The 20,752-nt window shown below is 60.7% G+C and overlaps 1 protein-coding gene across 1 annotated transcript; it reads left to right on the top strand.

Moving 5' to 3' along the window:
* Window positions 1-10,356: 10,356 nt before the first annotated feature.
* SH2D2A (SH2 domain containing 2A) lies at window positions 10,357-16,800 on the top strand. Its single transcript, XM_028090276.2, has 9 exons — window positions 10,357-10,493; window positions 11,033-11,247; window positions 11,951-12,135; window positions 12,708-12,797; window positions 12,938-13,106; window positions 13,481-13,624; window positions 13,799-14,089; window positions 15,707-15,878; window positions 16,342-16,800. Exons 1-8 carry the CDS (start codon window positions 10,460-10,462, stop codon window positions 15,872-15,874), a joined length of 1,296 nt encoding a protein of 431 aa, XP_027946077.2. The 5' UTR covers window positions 10,357-10,459; the 3' UTR covers window positions 15,875-15,878; window positions 16,342-16,800.
* Window positions 16,801-20,752: the final 3,952 nt, after the last annotated feature.

The following is a 20,752-nucleotide window of genomic DNA, read 5'->3' as shown; positions in this document are numbered from 1 at the left end:
TCAGCTCTGGGTCTCCTGTGGACACATGGGGCCGTCAACACACTCGAAGCCAGGAGAGCACACCGCATCAGGCCTGGAAGCCTTTCTGTCCATTTCTGGGATGCTGGGGATGGGGTGTCCACACCCCTGCCCTTAGCATGGTGTCTCACCGACCCCCTCTGCCCCATGCATCAGGTGGTGTGCGGAGAACCCAGAGACCTGGGTGAGCACGGGTCCAGTCCTCCCCGCAACCTGCCTCACCCCTTCCCCTCCTTTGCCATACCCGGGAACCCCCAAGGTTGGTGCTCCTCCTTCCTCCTCCCCAGGCAGATCCCTTGGTGTAGCTTCACCCCTTCTCCCAGGCCCCTCCCCTCCACCTCCCGCCTACCCTCCGATGATTAGGGCTGTAAGAGCCTTGCTTCCTCCCTGCCCTGGCTCCTGCCCCCACCCCTGCCTCTCCCGGGAGGGCTGGAAAAGATACAATAAAGGCTGTTTGTGCCGTGGTCCCGGGCAGCCCATCATCTCTCCATCTATACGGTGTTAACACAGGCTGGGCTTCCTCCCCCCACCTGATGCGGTGACCCTAAGTTGGGGATACAGGATAAGTACGGGGCCGTCAGACCGCACCTCCGCCAGGGCCTGAACCGCCAGGGTGCCGAGGCGGTGGAGCAGGACAACCCGCTGTTACCTGCTGCTCAGGCAGGCGGCCACCCGCGGTTGAGGCCGGCAGGGAAGCTCTGCACTGGGCCTGTCCCCACCCTCATCTCTGGGTGGCCCCTCGCCTTTCCGGGCACGTAGGACAGACGCAGTGGGCAGAACGGGCGGGGGAGGGGCCCCGATTACCAGTCCGCGCTGGATGCCCCCCACCCCCACCCCCACCCCCCAGCCCGGCAGGGACGCGCATCAGAACAGAGTCTGCGTGTCTGGCTCCCTTGGATGAGCCAGAGCGGAGATGCCCCGGAGGCATGCTGCAGGAGCGCGGCGGAGTCCATTTGCAGGCTCTTATGCCAAGACCGTCAGGGCATTTGAGGGGAAGAGCTGCAGATAAAGGACTTAAACCTTGGTGAGGAGGATGGCGGCAGAAGGGGCTGGCCGCGCTCCCATTCTGTACCAGCCCCTCCTGCATCCAGCTGTGGGGCCGTGGCTCCCACGCGGCTCCGCGCGGCCACACACGCGGAGCCTGGGGAGAGTCTTGTGAGACCGTCTCTGCGATAACGATTACAAAACTCCTGCACCCTGCCCTGGCAGGGTCACGGTGGGCGGCAAGGACCCTCTGTCCCGCCGGACCCCTGCCGGGACCCTGCCGGTCCCTGGTGGCTGAAGCAACAGTGACCCCTAATGGTTGCTGGTGGAACCACAGCTTAGGGAGCCGGGAGTGCGTGAGGTTCTCTCTCTTGGGGCGCTGATCTCTGACGGCCTCCTGCAGCCTAGAAGGGAGGGACGCTCCACACAGAAGCCCCAGGGGGAGACCCGCACCCTCACACAGAGCACACAGGCCCAGACGGCAGCAGTGGGGTCAAGCCCTCTCCCCGCCACCCATACCCCTAACCTGCACGGCGCTGCCCGCCTTACAGGTGTGGTCGTCGGGAGGTGGACCGCCTGAAGGAAGGGATTGAAAGTTGAAGAAGGGAGGGCTTCAGAAGAACGCTGTGCTTTACTCCAAAGATGAGCGGGTGGTGGCCCTTGGCGAGCCCGTGGGAGCACGGTCAGAGGGAGGCTCTTGATGAGCCCATGCGAGCACAGTCAGAGGGAGGCTCTTGATGAGTCCTTGGGAGCACGGTCAGAGGGAGGCTCTTGATGAGCCCCTGGGAGCATGGCCAGGAGCTTGAGAACAAGTCTTCAGTTACCCCTGATGCCTGACAGAAGTAGGGATCTCAAAGGGGCTGCACAGCAAAGAGTTCCAACGTCCCTGCCGTGGCCGTGGGACCCGGGGGGGGGGGGCGGTTTCAGAGTGGGTGTGGTGAGGAGCGAGGGGAGCACTCCACCCTAACTCAGGGGCATTTGCCCTTCTCCAAAATCAGGAGACTGGCCCCTGGCCCAGAATTGTGGCTGACAGTAGATATTGTAGTAATCTTGACCCCCAGTATTGGATATTGGATGTTCCCTGATTCGGTTCCTGAGAAAGCAGGACATCTGAGCAGTCTGGCTTCTTGGACTGAGCAGGCCAGGAGCCACTCTCCCCACCGGCATCGTTCCCACCACAGCACGGGAGAGAAGGGATGGGGGCCCTGGGAAGAAGCAAGTGCTGGGGAGGAGCAGAAGGGAGGCTCTCCCAGCACAAAGACGGTGATTGAAATCCTAGGAGAAAGGGGAGGCTCATTCGTGGGCACAAGATATTCTTTCCTGCCTCTCTCCCCACCAACACCCCCCAGCAGCTGCAGCTCTGAACCACCAAGGCCGCCTCAGAGGTCAGGATGGGAAAGGATGGGTGCTGGGAGGTGGTGAGGGGACAGGGGCCCGGAACCTGTCTCTGAGCGCGGTAGCAGCTTAGAGGCTACCCCTGGCCTCTTTCCTCCCCTTTCCACTTGTGAGCAACCACAGGGACACTTTCTGCTTGGTCACTTCCAGAGATGAAGTGGCAGAGGGCCTCTCGGGTCCCCACCCTCCCGGGTGGTGTCAGGCTGGTCCTTGGGCAGAACTGTGGGAGGGGGAGGTGGGCAAAGGTACAGGGAGAGGGGGCGGATGGAGGGCGCACAGAAGACTAGGGAAGAAGTCCTGAGACTACGAAGAAGGACCCTCAGGAAACTGAGACAGGGCCTCTTCCTCTCTGGGAGGCTGAGGAAGGAGAGAGTGTGCACAAAAGGTCGTGCATCTTGGTCAGACATGACGGGGAGCTGGAGGGGAGGGGTGCAGCCAGCATTGGCCCTGACGCAGGACGAAAGAAGGTGGGGCTGTGAGAGACTGGGGGGCGCACAGGAGGCACGGTGGCCCCTCTTGGAAGCAGCCTTACCTAAGGGAGAGCCCCCAGTGAAGGAAGGTCAAGGGCTGAAATCAAATCATGAACGCTAAGCACTCCATGAGCGGGAGAGCCCTAAGCCAATGACCCTCACTGTCCCATTGCGGTACCGCTTGAAAGTTGCTGCAGAAGCACATTGAAGGCCACCGAAGGGTGGTCACGATGAGCTGCAAAGTGAAAAGCCCAGGCGACAAACTATACAGATGCCATGTCTTGCATTTCCACGTACAAACTCAGAAAAATCTCTGGAAGTGTGCATGTACAGCTGGGAGATGGGGTTGTGGAGGGCACATCTTCTTTCTCCTGATCTGTATCAAGCAGTTTCCTTTTAAGAGCAGCCTCCAGGCCCTGGGGGCTGAGGTCCGAGGCTCAGGATGCGTGAGGTCAGACCTGCAGGCCCCAGTTCACCCTCTCTCTATTTGCTTGGGCGTCACAACGTCTGACCCATACATGGTCTCCACTAACATTGTTTCCTCCGTGGTCTGGGCGGGGCCTAGGTCAGTTTTCATGAATTTGTGATTGATAGCATGCTTCTGTAACCCCATGGTGTCTTCTACCTGGAAAGATATAAAATGGGCGGGAGATGGAGAAAAGCAGACACTTCTCGGAGATGTTGGCCAACTCTGGGCCAACGGCCCTCCACTCGCAGTGTCTTTGGGACCACGAAAACTGAGGGCACCTTCCCCCGCAACCCGATTGGATCACCCTCCACCTCGTTTCCCATACTCCTTCACCAGGCAGACCCCACCGTACCTTCCCCTCCCGTGGCTTCCCACACCCTGCCCACCCTCTCCTCCCAGGCTGAGTGTGGGCCACCACACCCCTTGGGGCCGCCCGCACCTTCTTCCCCACTGGGCTCCCACCCTCCTCTCTTTCCCAGCCTGGAAATACCCGCGGCGGGGGGTATTGAAATCCTTCACCACTTACTCAGAATAGCATCAAATACCAATAAGTCCTCATGCTGGCAAAGAACTTTCTATTTCCAAAAGAGAGAGAGAACTTGTGTGTTTTAAAAAACCTGCTTCAGAGATGGAAGCATTCAGATGATGGCATTGATAGCATCAATGATCTGAGAGGCCAAATGACCTGCCCGACATCACACAGCCAGGTCCTAGAGGTCTCGCCTCCTCCAGCCCCATCTTGCCAGGGGCTGAGAACAACTCTCCTCTCCGCCCTGTGGTCTCTATCTTTATCTACATTGCATCTTCCCTAGCATGGAAGCCTTCCACTTCTCGCTGCAACCCACCTATCCAGCACCGTGACCCTCCGAGCCCAGTACAAAATCCACCTTTTGATCGGTCTAGACTCTTCCCTTCTTGCCACGTGCCACCCATCTCCTGAGACCCCCCTGAGACTTGCCTCCGCGTGTGACCCATCCCCTGCCCCCACCTGTGGGCTGAGGTTCTTCCTCATGCCCTTTCTGGTCTTGGCACCTGCTGACACCCAACCGCGGCTGGTGTCAGGAGTGGCCGCAGGAGAACAGAAACCATGCTGTGTATTTCCACAAGCAGCGCTGAAGTTAAGGGGTTGACCTCACTGGTATGAGAGGCCGGAAGGCAAAAGGGAACACATTGAGTAACCCTGATACAGCAGGAAGAAGCTCCCCCCTCTAGGTTGTGAGAACGAGCGAGGTGGGTCTTGTCAGTGTCTAGAAACTCAGGTGGGGAGGAGTCAGTGCTGCCCAGCTGGAGCTGGAGCAACATGAAAAGGAAGCAAACAGGAAGAAGCCCTTCCCCCACACACCCCCACCCCCACCCCCGCAGCAGACCTCCCTATGGGCAGAAACTAACACAGACCAGCTAGCTCAGGAGTCTGTGAAATGCGGTTTGCAGTCGAAGCCCCGAAGCCCCGAAGCCCCGACTGCCTGCCGTGCACGGTGTAAACAAGGCAGGGTGGGGGCTGGGAGACCAGAGGTGAGTGACCAGCACCCGTGGGGGTTATCGTCCACTGTAATTATCGTTCCCAAAATGCACCGAGCACCTGCTGCACGTCCGTACGCGGCCCCCGCTCTCACACAGGGAACAATGTGTCTCACGTCCTACTAGGGCTGACATTTGGCAGATCAGGACACTGAGGCCCAGGGAAGTGAAATAATTGGCCCGAAGTCCTACAACGAATAAATGGCGGAGCTGGGATTCAAAGTCCGAGCCATCCTGGCGTTTCCCCGCCACGACCCGCTGCCGACTGACCGGGTGCCCCGCACGGTGCTGGGGACCCCGGGGAGGGTGGCGAGGAAGCCCTTACAGGCAGGAAGGTGGTCGGGCCCCAAACCACCTTTGAGCACACAGTGACATGCTGAATTCACACCCATGGAGAGTCGGGCCTGTCCTGGGTGAAGCAGTCCCAGCGACGGGCAAAAGCCACGGCCTGTCCTTGCGGAGCTCAAGGTGCCAAGCAAGCGCCCCAGGACAGCTGCCACGGGGCGAGCAAGGACCTAGTCCCACTCACCACTTCCCGGCTGGAAGCCCCCCACGGCTCCCCAGTGCCCGGGAGCCAAAGACAAAGCGCCTCAGCAGGCACCCCTCGGCTTTGTCTCCCAGGCTCCCTGCCCTCCCTGCTCATGCATGCCCAGAGGACACGGCGGCTCTGAGCCCCGCATCCTCACCTACTTCGCCCCTCCACCCTCTTCCACCCACCCCTGCTCCTTTATCCGGAGGATCACCTGTTCCCCCCTAAACCCCGCTCTCTCAGCAACCACCTCCTCTCTGAAGGCCTTCCTGGCCCCGTGCAACCTGGCTCCAGGCAGAGTGGCCCACTCCCCACCCACCCCGGCTTCTAGTTAATTCCTATCATTCCGAATTACCTGGGTTGTTTTACCTGTGTATCTCCCCCACCCTCGGGTCTTGCTTATATCTGTAGCCCTTAAAACTCTCAGGCGCTCCAGCGCGGAACAGGTTTTCAATAGATTTTCAATCAGCCGCTGGATGATTTCAGGACAAAGCAGCTAAGGGCAGAGAGGCAGAGAGGGAACACGGCCTCTGGAGCCAGACCCGAACTGAATGTTATCTAAACGTACTAAGTCTGCTCCGGCAAGTCACTGATAGCTTACTTTGAGCCTCAGGTGAACTCATCTGTCAAGTGGGAAGTCCACTGCCCAAGTCCACTGCGGAGCAGGAGGCCTGACGCTGGACATCCGCAGAGCCAGCCTCCTCCTCCTTGCATGTGCGACCAGCGGTTTTGATTTGCATTTCTCTGGTGCTTAGTGAGGCAGAGCCCCTCCAGGTGCCTGCTGGCCAACTGTTTGTCTTCTTTGGGAAAATGTCCATCCAGATCCTCTGCCCATTTTCAAATCACAGTGTTTGGCTTTTTGCTATGGAGTTTTATGAGTTCTTTATATATTTGGGATCTTAATCCCTTACCGGAGATACGATTTGCAAATATTTTCTCCCATTCAGTAGGTTACCTTTTCATTTTGTTGGTGGTTTCCTGCTCTACAGAAGCTTGTTGGTGTGATGGGGTCCTGCTTGTTCGCTTTCGCTGTTGTTGCCTCTGTTTTGGGTGTGAAACCCATAAAGTCATCACCAAGACTGATGTCCTATGCTTTTAATCTCAGGTCTTTAATCCATTTTTTTAAAAGACTTCATTTATTTATTTGAGAGAGAGAGAGAGAGAGCACAAGCAGGGGGAGCTGCAGAGGGAGAGGGAGAAGCAGACTCCTCGCTAAGCAGAGAGCCTGACACGGGGCTCCATCCCAGGACCCCAAGATCATGACCTGAGCCAAAGTCAGACACTTAACCGACTGAGCCACCCAGCCGTCCCTCTTTAATCCGTCCTGGGTTAATTTTTGTTTGTGGTATGAGATCGGGGTCCGGTCTCATTCTTTTGTATGTGGCTGTCCAGTTTTTCCAACATCGTCTATTGATGAGACCACCCTTTCTCCATGTGTATTCTTGGCTCCTTGGTCATAAATTGATTGACCGTAGTGCCTGGGTTATTTCCGGGCTCTCTCTTTTGTCCCATTGATCTGTGTGTCTGGTTCATACCAATGCCGTTCTGCTTTGATTCCTATAGTTTTGTGATATAGTTTGGAAATCAGGAAGCCTGATGCCTGCAGCTTTGTTCTTTCTCAAGATCGTGTTGGCTATTCTGAATCTTTGGGATTACATACACATTTTTTTTTTAAGATTTTATTTATTTATTCATGAGAGACAGAGGAGGAGAGAGAGAGAGAGAGAGAGAAGCAGAGGGAGAAGCAGGCTCCCAAGGAGCAGGGAGCCCGATGTGGGACTCGATCCCAGGACCCTGGGACCATGACCTGAGCCGAAGGCAGACGCTTAACCATCTGAGCCACCCAGGCGCCCGGATTACATACACATTTTAGAATTGTCTGTTCTATTTCTGTGAAAAGTGTCATTGGAATTTTGATAGGGACTACATTGAATCTATAGATTGCTTTGGGTAGTATGGACATTCACCCATGATTTCTCATCACGGCCCAACCTGGATGCCCCCTAAAACTGCACTCTGCTTAGCCTCCACCCCGTCACCCCCGTCAGAAGACAGCTCTCTCCCCGGAGGTCCTGGAGGATGCACATGGCTCTGGGCATGACTGCTTTGAATTGCCAAGTCTCTTCTGTGGTCCTGCCTACCTTAGGACGCAAGCTCCTTGAGGGGAGAGGACGGGCTTTGAAATTTGGTGTGTGGACTGTACCATGTCCCCTCAAAATTCATTCATTAAAGCCCTAACCCCCAATGTTACTGTATGGAGAGATAGGGCCTTTAAAGAAGTAATTAAGCCACTTGGGTGGCTCAGTCGGTTGAGCATCTGCCTTCTATCAGGTCATGATCCCAGGGTCCTGGGACCGAGTCTTGAATCGAGGCCCTTGCTCTGTGGGAAGCCTGCTTCTCCGTCTGCCGTTCCCCCTGCTTGTGCTCTCTCTCTCACTCTGACAAATAAAATTAAAAAAAAAAAAAGGTAATTAAGGTTAAATGGGGTCATAAGGGTGGGGTCCTGATTGGCTAGGACAGGAGTCCTTGTAAGAAGAGGAAGGGACACCTGGGCTAGCCCCCAGCCCGCCCTGCACGAGCGCAGACGAAGGGCCATGAGATGACACGGTAAGAAGGCAGCCATCTGCAAACCAAGATGAGAGTTCTCACCAGAAACCAACCCTGCTGGCACCTTGACCTTGGAATTCCAGACTCCAGAACAGTGAGAAAACAAATTTCTGTTGTTGATACCCCCGCACCGCCGGTCTGTGGTATTTCATTATGGCAGCTCAGGGTAATACATGGGGGCCTCAGGGAAAGAGTCCTGGGATGGGGGGGCGGGGGGCACACAAACCATCTAGCACGCACCTGATCCCTGCCCAGCAGTGTGCAGGGCTGAGAGGCCCCCAGACCCCGACCTCCACAAGCCCAGGCAGAGGGGAGACCTGCAGTGTGGACCTCGCCCCAGCCACGAGGAAACAGTGGTTAACGGTGCCCCTCACAGAGCCGGGAGCCGGCAGCAAAGAAGGGACCCGCACCTGAGCCCTCCTCTGCGTCAGACAGACCCTCTGCTGGCTCGGCACCCACCTAGTGCTGGAATCCACAGCCACCCCTCCAGAGAGGTGTTCTTGCCCCATTTTCCAGATGGGGCACCTGAAGCTTAGAGGGATGGAGCGATTGCCCAGGCTGAAGCCCAGCACGAGGGCAGAGGGGACAGTCACAGCCTCAGAGAGACTAAGGTTCTCCCAGCAACCTCCATCCGACAGAGGTCGAGGCCCACACAAGAGATCCCTCCAGCTGCCAGGGCTGTGGGCCGGGCCCAGGCCTCCAGACAAAGAGCGTGGGAGTGATTCCATTTGAAAGGTGAAAACTGCTTCTGTTGCAATCATCACAAAGCGCATCAAAGTGACGGGCAGGGTTTCCAGAACCCAGCTGTGCTGAGCAGAACCAGCCACGCAGCACAGAGCAGAGGCCCGGCATCCAACGGGTCGTCACAGTACAGCGAGGCGTTTGGGGAGGATGTCGAGGGCACCTCTCAGTCTTGTCGCCAGCCCCTGGGGGCTGGCACCAGGTTAAGGCGACAGTGTTGCCGGAAGAGGGAGCTGCGGGGAGGTTAAGGTCCTGGCATGTGGGTGGTGACGGTGGGGAAAGCGCTCCCCTGCCCGGGGCTGGTGGGCAGGTGGCTCTTCGGGCTGCAAGCCAGGTGTCCAGACTCCTTCCTAGGCCCAGGGCAGCAGATAACCGAGCTGCGGGGACCACTACTGCAGCCCCTAAGCCAGCCGGCCCCAGCCCCGCATTCCTCTACAGCTGCCCACACGCCACGCCCGTTCCTTCTTACACACATTTGCCACGCTGGTGCCTCTTCTAGAAATGCCTTTGCCCGCCTCCTTCCACCCTGCTCGCCCTCCACGACTCCACTCAGTCTCCTCTGACATCCCAACGCCCCATGCACACGTGCACGCCAGGCCAGCCCGGCTCCCGCAGCGTCGGCCGCACCACTGTGTCCTCACAAGGAGGATCTGTTGGCAGGCCCGGCTCCCCACCCCTGGCACCTTGAGGCAAGATCCTTTTCCTCTCTGGGTTCTTGGCACCAGGAACAGTGCCTGGCACTTAGTTCTGGATTGTTGGCTTAAATCACAGTGAAATTACTAAAGGAAGATCTAGTTTCTAATCCCAACTTCTGAGACACTGAAACACCTGGCCACAGCACTTAACTTCTCTGAGCTTCAGTGTACCCTTCTGGGAAATGGGGGTAATGGTTCCTTGTCCTTTATTGGCGAGCATCGAATGAGAGCAATGGGATTGGTCTCTGGTGTGGCAGGAGGTGTCAGCACACTGTGACTTTAAGAAGTCAGCGTCTATGTTCCAATAACTGCTAATAACGTTGCTTCTGATCACCACCCGCTTCCCCCAGGACGGTCCCTCCCTCCCCCAGGATTGCTGGGTTTTGCCCTAACCCAGCTTCATTATCTGCTGGAAGGTGAAGCCAGTCCCCCTTGAAGTCCCACCCCCTTATCTCACAGATTTGTATGACCTCAGAAAGTCCTTCCAGAGGTCTGCCCCACATCCTTCCTGTTGCAGCTCTGCCCCCTTCACTCCTCATGTGTCCTAAGAGCATAATCCTGCGTAGGAATCTCCCAGGAGCCTGAAGCCCAGGCACCATACTAGGGCTTATCCTTTTGAGTTTGACATCCCCATTGCTACCGCTCTGGACCGAAGCTGAGGGAGAGACAGGGAGGGAGGCAGAGAGAGAAAAGGGAGTCCCGGTCTGGAGTGAGGGAGTGGAGGGAGAAACAGGAGGGATGGAGGTGAGAGGGCAGTCAGGACTGCCCAAAACCCAGACACAGAATGACACAAATACCCGCCACCACACCACCATCACCTTCAGCTGCCTGGCTTCCGGGGGAGGGACAAGTGTCTTACGGCTTTCCATGACGTGGGTCCTCTGCCAGGGCTAGGGCTGCGGGGAAGGCGACACTTCCTGCCCTCGGGGGCCGGGGGGAGAGAGATGAGTTGCTGAGTGTGCACATCTTTTCAGAGCACATACACACACCTTTACACACACCCTGCTCCGGGGCTCTGTCCTCAGGCCGGCCCATGGAGCTCCCCCTGGCCCAGATATGCCCCCAAGGTAAGTAGTGAGGTTGGAGACTGTGGGTGGAGGGACATCCAGACCCCCATGACCCCTGCTGTCCCACTTCAAGGGTGAAGGGCCCCACCCCGAACCAGGGCTGGCATGGCCGACTGGCGGGGTGCCCACAGCTCCTTCTCCTTCTCCGGGGCGCCAGTCCACTCAGCCCCGGGGACATAGGCGGGACATAGGCGGCTGGGCCTGCGGAGTGCTTCTTAGAGGGGAGGGAGCAGGAGAATGAGGCCCGGGAGGCGGAGGATCTTGGCCATAAAGAGACGTCTCGCCCCCCCCACACCCTGCACCCCTCACTGTGGGACTCTCTGCTCCCCCACACCCTGCCTCCCCGGCCACCCAGGGCCTCCTCGGCTCTTTGCTCCCCCCCCTGTGAGAGACACCCTGGGGTCCCACCACCTGCATTCTCCTCTTGTGACTGTCCCTGTCCTCCAGGTGTCTGGTCAGAGGCACGCGGGGCCCCTGGGAGCCTGGAGGAGGGGCAGTCCCTCCCCGAGAAAGCCCAGCTGTCCTCTTTGTGCTAACAGGAAGCGGCCGAGCCCCTGCGCCTACCTTCAGCACCTTCCAGCCCGTGGAACTGCCCTGCAGGACCTACCAGGATGTGGGCCTGCTTCAGGGGCCCAGACTCCAGGCCCTGAAGGCTGCGGAGGCCCAGCCCAGCCCCAGGGTCGAAGCTGTCCACGCTGCGGCAGGTGGGAACTCGGCTGGCACATCGTCCTCCTCAGCTCCCATCCCCCCAGCGGTGAGGACTTGCAGATGGACCAAGGCCAACGGGGTGGGGTGGGGAGCAGGAATCATCTGGGGCTGCCAACAGGGCTAGGGCATGGACGGAGAGAGGGAAAGGAGATGGGGAATATCTCCTTCCTTCACTATAGTGTCCCCTCACTGTCCGGGGACGCTGGGGCTGAGTCCGCGGGTGACCAGGGTACAGGGTACCGAGTCCCAGAAGCAGGCATCTGCATCTCCGTCCGTGGCCTCCACCTGCCCAGTGCATCCAGGCCTCAGTCCCTCTCACCCCGCGGTCCATTAGGAAGTCCTCCCTAGGATCCAGCCCAGCCCCTCCTACGGGAGGCTGAGTGCTCCCTCGTTCTGTCCTCTGGGGTGACAGGCAGCATCATGTCCCTCGTCCTGCAGGCCAGGGAATGATTTCCTGTCTTTCTGGAAGGCCTCACACTCATTGAAGCTCAGGTTAAGAGCTCACTGCTCCTGGGTTAAAAGGCCCAGAGCGAAGTGGACAGAAATCCCCTGGAAACCAAAGCAGGTGGAGCTGAAGAAGGGGATTTAAGCTGGACCCTGAGAGGCACTTTCTGGGCAGTTATGGCCTAAAATGGGCAACTGGGGTGGGGAGCAGGGGTGAGGCTGAGGAGGCGGTGGCGGGATGGCACCAGGAGGAAGCCCATGAATCATGGTTATTTCCTCCTCCTTGAACTTTTCCCCTGTTCCAGGCATCTCCCCAACCCCCAGGGGCTGCCTCCAGCCCAGAGGATGCTGGGAAGGCCCAGGAGGGGCTTGAGGAAGGAGGCCAGTCCCTGCAGGCCGAGACCCGGGCTTGGTTCCAGAAGACCCAGGCCCACTGGCTCCTGCAGCACGGGGCAGCCCCTGCCTGGTTCCATGGCTTCATCAGCCGGAGGTGAGTCACAGCGGCAGAAAGGGGCCCAGAGAGGAGCTGGGCAAGTCCTGGGTCCCGGGCCCAGCAGCAGTGCGTGGAGGCTGCAAGTCCAGCCCTGAGTCCTGGAGGCTCCCAGGCCAATCTCTGAGGCATCTGTCCTGGGGGAGGTCACGGCAGAGGCTACAGCCCGCTCGCTCTGGGGCCTCTGCTTCCATTCCTGTGTCTTGGCCTCTAGTCCTCATGGTTTCTCCGGTCTACCAGCCTTCCTTGTCTCCCTGCTAGGCCGTCCCTCCCGCCACATTTCTCGGCTTTGCTTTCCTCTTCTCCAGCCTGTAGTCAATTACCACCCCAGGGCACCCCCATCAGGCTGCCCTCCAGGAGGAGGCCGCAGGAGGATGCAGGGCTGGGAGCTCTCCTGGGTGGGACCCCTGGCCCCTGTGCTCTCCAGTCCCTGCGCGGGACAGCCGACCCACACATCCTCTCTGCCATCCCCACCCTCCTCCGACACCTGAACCCGCTGGGCTGGGGGCTGGGGTCCGCCGGAGAGCCGGGGACAGGCCCGAGGCTGGAAGAGTCTTCTCCATCGCCCACAGGGAGGCCGAGAGGCTGCTGGAGCCCAAGCCTGAGGGATGCTACTTGGTGCGGTTCAGCGAGAGCGCTGTGACCTTCGTGCTAACTTACAGGTGAGGGGCGGGAGCCCGGAGGCGGAGCTTCCGCCTAGCGGCGGGGTAGGCTGGGTGCTCCTGACGCGGGAGGGACAGGGGCCGGCTGGGAGGGAGGGCCTGGCACGGCGTGCGGCTCTGATCCGACGGGCGCCCTCCAGGAGCCGGACTCGCTGCCGCCACTTCCTGCTGGCCCAGCTCCGGGACGGGCGCCACGTGGTGCTGGGCGAGCACAGCGCCCACGCGCGGCTGCAGGACCTACTGCGACACTACACTGCGTGCCCGCTCAGCCCCTACGGGGAGACGCTCACCGAGCCCCTCGTCCGCCAGGTACGCCCGGACCCCGGTACGCTGGGACCCCGGCCGCAGGAGCCGCCTTCCCGTCAAGCTTTGTTGCATTTTTACAACCACAGGCACAAATGGAGACTGGCCTGGCCTGTGTTCCGGGTGGAATTAAGGTCAATGCTAGACACAGCCTGTGACCAGAGCTACTTCCCCCCCCCACCCCCCACCACCCCCGTTGGTCCCCTTACCATCTCCATCCCCTGTTCCTCACCCAGGGAACCCCCCACTCCACATTTCTGTGCCCCTCCCCCACACATCCTCCACCAGCACCAGCTTGCTTTGTCCTCCTGGATCCCCTGGCCACCCCCACCCACCATCCCACTGCACCAAATCCCTGAGGCCTCGTTCTTGCCCAGCAGACGCCTGAGCCTGCAGGACTTTCCCTGAGTACTGAAATATCAGACTCTGGAAACAAGGACCCACACCCTCAGTATAGCCCCATCGTCAAGAAGTTGCAGAACGTGACCCCCACGCCGAAGGAGGGGCCCGGGGAACAGAAGGAGGTATTGGGCTGCAGGGGCTGAGGGAGGGGAAGGGGGTGCGGCAAAGGGAGGGTCCAGCGCTGGGGCGGGGCCTGCGGGAGGGGAGGGGCCCCGGGGCCTGCAGCCTCCGCCCGGCCTGGGTCGCTCTGACGCCCCCTCCTCCCCCGGCCTGGCCTTCTCACCCCGTCTCCCCAGCCGCCCAGGCCCAAGCCTCCCGTGGCTGTCAAGCCTCAGCTGTCCCCCGAAGTCTACACGAGCCCGGCCCCGAGGCCGCGCCCGGCCCCGCCCCCCAAGCCCTCCAACCCCATCTACCAGGAGCCTGACGAACCCATCGCCTTCTATGCCATGGGGCGGGGCAGCCCCGGGGAAGCCCCCAGCAACGTCTACGCCGAGGTGGAGGTGCCGCCGGGCGCTGGGGGCCAGCCCTGCGGCCTCGGGCACCTGGCCCTGCGCAAGTGCAGGTCCAGGCCCGTCGCGGGAGGCCAGGTAAAGGGGCGCAGGGAGGAGGCGGGCCGCTGGGAGGAGGTCCTGAAAGACAGATTGGGGAGCGCAGCGAAGGTGTTCAAAGTGGATGCCGGGCGTCAGGGTGAGGGTCAGAGGTCTGAGGCCGCATGGGAAAGACGGAGGCTCCGTCCGCCGGTGGCCCTTTCCCGGGCCCAGAAGTGGCTTCCTGTCCTCTCCCTGCAGTCACGGGACCGGCCTCCCCTTGGTCAACCCCCTCCACTTCTCAGAGGAAATGGTGGCCCAGGCCTCGGTCTCGCCCCCCCCCCTCCCCCCGGGGAGCCTGCATTTTTGTCCGTGTCCCTCTCACCCAGTCCCGGCCACCTGTACCCTGTCCTGTGCCACCATCTTGGCTCCAACCATCATCCTGTCTTCGTGGTTGGAACTTGGGCCTCTCCTGCTCTGGCTCCCTCCGCTCCGCCTTCACAGGCCCGCCATCCTGAGGAAGAAGAGCCCTGAAGTCCCTCGTGTCATCTCAGATGAGCTCAGGGGAGGGGGCACCTGCACACCTGCTCCTCCAACACTCCCCCCTCCTACGTCCACCCCCACCACCTCCCCTGTCCTCTGATCTTGTGAGTCAGTGTCCCAGTCCAGGGCTGCGCTGGACCTCCCGGCCACTCCCACCCTCTCCCTGGGCCTCTGCCCCGCCTCCCTGCCATGCCCCAGGCCTGCCTCAGCCCCTGAGCCTGTACCCCCAACCCCCACCCCCTGCTGCGGTGCTAGAGATGAGCCAGCAGCCCACCCCTGTCCATGCCCACTGCCCTCCAGGCTGCCGCTCAGCCCCCAGCACCCCACGGCCTCCTGAACTCCACACAGCAACCCGCTCTCACCCTTGTCCCCAGACTGCCCCTCCTCTATCTCCCAGCCAGACTGATGTCTCTCCAGCCACCTGACTATCCAAGCCAGAAGCCCCAGGGCTCCCTCGACATCCCCGCCCCACCCCGACTCCTCATAGGCCCTGATTCCTGCTGGGTCCCTTTCCCTAGTTTCAGCCTCATCATCCCTCATCGGGATTTTCCAAGAGTTTCTTAACTGGTCTAACCACCAGTCTTTCCACTTCTGATTCACTCTGCCCCAAGGAGGCTAGAATGGTCTTTCTAAAACAGCTACCTGGCCCACGCGGCTGTCCATAGTGGTGGAGGCAGAGGACCACCTCCTCAGCTGCTCCATCCTCCCAGAGCTGTTCGCGTCTCTCTGAGCACACCCTCCCGCTGCCCGGTGACCTTCTAGTCATCCTTCAAGACCAGCTTGCCCTTCTCCCTGCACACTTCCCAACACGACCACAGAGGCCATCCACTGTGCTTTATACACACCTGCTGCATCACTGATCACCTGGGACACCTGTCTCCCCTCTTCCCCAGCAGAGTGCAAGCTGCCTGAGAGCAGGGGCTGGGACGTATTCATCTGTCTCCAGAGCACCCAGCACAATGCCTGGCACAGAGCAGGTGCTCAGAAAATGGTTGCTGAATGAATGAGAGTGGTTTAGACCTCCTCTGTGCAGGCCAACATCCGTTAAGACCAGAGGACAGCCCTTGAGGCTGCAGGTAGGCCTGAGAGGCAGAGGGTAGAGGACGTGACCTCGGATCATCCTTCTCTCTGCAGATTCCAGGTGGCCGGCAACCGCACTCTGAGAACTCTGTGCCTGGACAAGGCCCTCCCGTGCCCCACCAGCCCCTGCCCAGCTGGGGGCACACCCTCCCCCACAAGCTTTCTAGACAGAGGACAGAGGACAGAGGACAAGCGTGGCTTCCCCTGGGGCCTCCTCAGTAGCCGGGTGAGTCTGAACTGGGGAAGGACAGCCCAGGATACCGGGTCTGCAGACTTTTGCACACCAGATGCCCTTCTCAGGAAATGTGTGTGGAACAAGCCGTAGGCGATCAGAGCTAGCAAGGACCTCGGCCATCACCTGTTGCGAAGATAGTGCAAAGGTGTCATCTTGCATGCCAACTGCCATCCATTGGTCGTGGCTGCCTGGAGCACTGCCCTGGGAAGGACGCTCGGTCATCTCCACACTCAGCAGAAAAGAGCACCATGATTGATTAGTGATGTCTGCTGTGGGCAGGGAGGCAAAAGGAGCAGTGTCTCCTTTGCCCTTACTGATCCAGGCCAAGTCCCTAGCGGTGCAGATAAGGAGACAAAGCCAGAGGGGGTAGTGACTCAGCCAAAGCCAAGGACTAGAACCCAGGCTTCATCGTTCCGCTGTGGCGCTCTCTTACCCCGCATCCTCCTCTGCACAGGAAACGTCAGAGATTTCCTCAGGCAATCTGGCTACTTTCCAGAGTTCCACAGCACGGAGGCCTGGGTGCCGTTTCCCTCCTCCAGATCCCAGCTTAGCCCTGTTTCCTGGACAGGTCTGCCCCCCGCCCCCGAAAGAAGCCTGGAGTTTGAGGAGCAAAGGTGGACTCAGCTCCCTTTTAGGGGCACACGCACTGGTTCTGTCCCTGAGGATCCGGCGGCTCGGTGATCCAAGGGCCTCTGAGGAAGTGTTAGGCTGGCGCTGCCGCCTCCCACTGCCCTGGCTTCTCCTCTCAGAGCCTGATTTCCTTGGCCCTCTGAGCCTTTGGGTCTGGGCCTTGGTCCAGTGCTGCTGTTGTCTGAGGAAGGGTTTGGTGAGAACAGATGTTAGAACTTGTTTGTTGATTCTTGTCTGGCTAATAAATCATCGCCAACCACCTCTCCCCACAGGGATCCAAGTACTCCAGCCTCCTCCTGTCTGTCTCACACACGTTCTCTCTTTCTCCTACCGTGGAAGGCAAGGGGTTGAAGTGCCACGGCAGTGAAGGGAGCGGGTCTGGGGGTTCCGAGGTACCTGGGCAAGGGTCACGAATCTGGGGGCTGGGGGGCTGCAAGGCAAGGAACCGCAAAGTCTCTCTTGGCTGGGCTGGGCAGGTGGCCAGGGGCAGTGGGGTGGCTGCATCACCTGGGGGACACCAGGAAAGAAAGAGGGGCAGGGAGGAGAGTGGTTGAGGGGCAGGCCCTGCACCCCTTCCCCAACTCCCCTACCGGTGCAGGACTGGGCGGCCTCCCGCAGTGGCTGAGAACCTGTCTTCCCAGCCTCTTGGGCTTTGGCCTTGCCCCAGTCCGGACCCCATTCCTCCCCTGCCCCTCTTGTGAGGCTTCTTCCCCTCTCTACCCAGACCCACTTCAGGACCTGCCCCCCCGCCCTGCGCAAAGCTCTGGGCTTCGACCCCCTGGAGGAACCTGCCTTGGGGCTTGTTTTTCTCGCAGACTGGCTCTCTGAGGCCGGGCCGCGGTGTGCCCCTGAGGAGCTGCTCGGGGCTCTGGGTGCTCCTGTGCTCCCGTCGGCGCAGCCAGTCCTTATACTCTCTGTCCCACGAGAGCCTAGTCAAGACAGTCCGGTCGGGCCCCCCCCCCACCAAGGGGGCCGAGAACCTGCTGAGGCCCAGAAATCCCGCAGACCCTCTCCTCAAGCAGCGCTCCCCAGACGGAGGTGTTGCGGGCGGCGGCCACGCCACCCCCAGCCTGGCAGCGGCACCAGCCCCCAGGATTAGTGCCTCCCCCCGCCTGCCCAGCCCGTGTTCATCGGCTGAAGGAGAGCTTCGGCTGCTGAGTCAACGGTCGGGGTTCCACTCCCTTCTGTCTGCAGGTCTCCTGAGCAAGAGGAGAGACGGGGAGCGAGTCGGACGGGAGGGGAGGGCAGGGGAGCAGAAGGCTGTCTCAGAGCAGGCTTGGGGGGGCGCTCCTGCGGGAGCGGAGGGGGCAGAACAAGAGGCTTACTGTCAGAGCTGGAAGTTAGGGTCTGAAAACGGAATTTCCTTATACCTGGGCATACAACGGGCCGGTGCAGGGAGGGGGCAGAAATGCCTAGTGACCCCCGTTGGTGTTTCTGAAGGAGCAAAGAGGGGAGCAGCAAAGTTCTCCCTGCCTTGGCAGCGCCACCCGGCTAGGGGTTGGCTTGCCCGAGGGGTGCTGGGAGAATCGGGCAGTGGCACCAGCGAGAAGCCTGGGTGCTGTTGTGGCGTGGTGCTGGCTAGTGGCATGTGCCCTTCCCCTGCGCCACTGGCCCCCACGGAGCACCTCCCTGCTTGCACCCGGGGCGGCTGCACGGTCAGTGAGAGGCTCGGGGAAGCAGGACTGCTGGGGCTCCAGGGCACGTGGGCCCTTTGCGGCTGCTTTTCCTTTGGGTTCCACCAAATAGGAAACAGGTCTGCAGAGGGGAGGTGACAGGGAGCTGGAGGGAGTCAGGCCCGCATCCAGTCAGCCCAATCCCGTGCTCCCCGGGTACCAGGGGTCCCTCCCAGGCCAAAGGATAAGACCCCCTCACCCCCCACCCCACCCCCCTCCCCGTACTCGCAGGGCCTCCAGCTGTAGGCCCGGGACCCAAGACCCGGGTGGAGTAAGTCTCCCCTGGTCACCTCACCCACTGGCACCCCTGCATCATCCCACCCGCTCCATTCCCGAGCTGCAGCGGGGCGCTGTGGGGGGTGCTGCAGGGGGGCGCTGCAGGGGGCCGCTGAGCTGGGGTGCTGCGGGGGGGGCGCTGCAGGGGGCCGCTGAGCTGGGGTGCTGCAGGGGGGCGCTGCAGGGGGCCGCTGAGCTGGGGTGCTGCAAGGGGGGGCGCTGCGGGGGGCCGCTGAGCCGGCATGCTGCGGGGGGGAGCTGAGGGGGGCCGCTGAGCCGAGGTGCTATGGTGGGGTGCTGCGGGGGTCCGCTGAGCCGAGGTGCTGCGACTGGGCGCTGCGGGGGCGCTGCGGGGGGTGCGGAGCCGGGGTGCTGCGACTGGGCGCTGTGGCCCGGCCGGGATGGAGAAGCTGAGGAACTCCTACAGGAGAAGGACTGGGGCAGTTTGTGCGGCAGGCAGCTCTTCCCCAGCCAGGGACCGCGGTGCCACAGGGGAAGGGCATTTCCCAGCTGGCTCCTTCTGCCACGGTCCCTCCAGCCCTCCCCCTGCCCTCCACACAGGGCTTTCTGGGGCTCAGCGCACTCAGAGCGGAGAGAGGACAGTTTCTCGGCCCAGTCTGGACCTACAGAAGGCTCGCGGGGGGCACAGCTCTCCCCTCCACCACCACGGCCGACCTGTCGGCTCTCTGCACTTTTCCCCTGAGCCGCCCCCTTCATCCTGTGTGCTCCCTCAGCTCACCCAGTACACGCTCAGGGAGGCGCCCTGGAAGTCTGGCTCCGGGGCAGGGGGTGACCCCTTCTGTCCTGGAGCACCGCGCACAGCGGGAGGACTAGGGCCCCAGAGCCGCTGAGGCCCCGCCCCCAACTACCTCTGTTGTAGGACATCTGTCCCCATCTGAAACAAAGCTGGGCAGAGGAAGAGGCGGCCAGCAAGGCTAGGAGCAGGCTGCACCGTGCACTCCGGCACCCTTGGGCACAGGCCAGCCCCCCCCGGGGCCCCCCGGGGAGGCCTGGATCCATTCTGACCGAAGCCTTTGCCCTTCCTCCCTCGGCCCCTCGGCCGGTGCTGCCATAGCAGCTTTAGCCAAGTATCATTCCTGTTCCTCGTTCTTCCCACCGTCCTGCTCTGTCTTCCCTTTGCTGTTTATTTATCGGAACTTGAGGCTACTATTTCCAGGAAGCCTTCCCAAATGAGGACTGTCCATTTCTAATCTGCATTTCTCTTGGCGCCCAGGAAACTACATCTACCAAATAGACTGTTACCTTTGGTAGGACTAAGAAGCGGCTTTAAAAAAAGTGGTGTAAGCTATTGCAGAGCACAGAAGTGGGAGGCCAGAGGCTTACAGACAACTGGCCCAAGTCCATCCACTTCCAGAAGATGCTGGGACCCTCCGTGCCCAGAGCCCCTCCAACTCCATCATGCTGCAAGCCCCTCGAGTGAGGACGTGGGACTCAAGTCCCAGGGGCGTGGCAAGCCAGGAGGGCAGGGCTGCATCTGCAGCGTCTTGGGTGCAGCAAAGATCCTCGGGATCTCAGACTTTGGGCCCTGTGGAGCCTACCTCACCACCTATGACACCCCAGGAGGGTGACCTCGGCCGCCGGCCCCAGTGCCTCTGAGGACCGTGGAAGTGGCGGTGGGTTGCTGCTCCTTCCCGAAGACTGGCTGGATGCACGGATGTGGACCACTACAGCCCCAGTGTCCCTGTGGGATGCAGGAGCCCTGTCTGGCTCCAACCCGAAGTAGGTCAGATTTCAGATAAGTGGGTGGTTTTCCTGTAAGTGACGAAAGCCTCCCCTGTACTTAATGAGAAACAGACTCCTCAACTTACCCAGCACATACGACTGGGGGGCACGGTGAGACCCTCCCTCCTGCTGCCTCCCTCTCATCCCCAGGTCCCCACACCACACACTTCCAACTGCCCCCGTGGCCGGAACCTTCCGTCCGTCACTAGGGCTGTCAGTCCTTCCTCCCAGCGCTTTCCTGTTGAGAAGCCTGCAGCAGCTGGAGGTGAGCTGCTGCGTCCAGTCAGCTCCCCCGGGGCAGCTCCCCTGGGCCGAGCACCAGACGCTTCTCCGCAGGACTCTGCCAAAACCCCGGTCACAGGAGCAGGAAGCCGCTGCAGCACAGCCCTACTGGAGCCCCAGTGCCCTCGGCAACACGCTTTATGGCGGTGTGCACGAGGACCCGCGCGGTTCTGGTACCAGGGTGTGGATTTCCCACCCCTCCGGGAACCCCATGCTGCTGGTGGGCATCCCAGTGCAGAAGCGTGAACTGAGGCCCGTGAC

This window comes from Eumetopias jubatus, unplaced genomic scaffold, assembly GCF_037043125.1.
Source record: "Eumetopias jubatus isolate StellerSeaLion01/CBP00866 unplaced genomic scaffold, mEumJub1_p1.0 scaffold_12, whole genome shotgun sequence".
NCBI classification, from domain to species: domain Eukaryota; kingdom Metazoa; phylum Chordata; class Mammalia; order Carnivora; family Otariidae; genus Eumetopias; species Eumetopias jubatus.
Note: the sequence above shows the minus strand (reverse complement) of the source record. Positions and strands in the feature narration are given on the sequence as shown.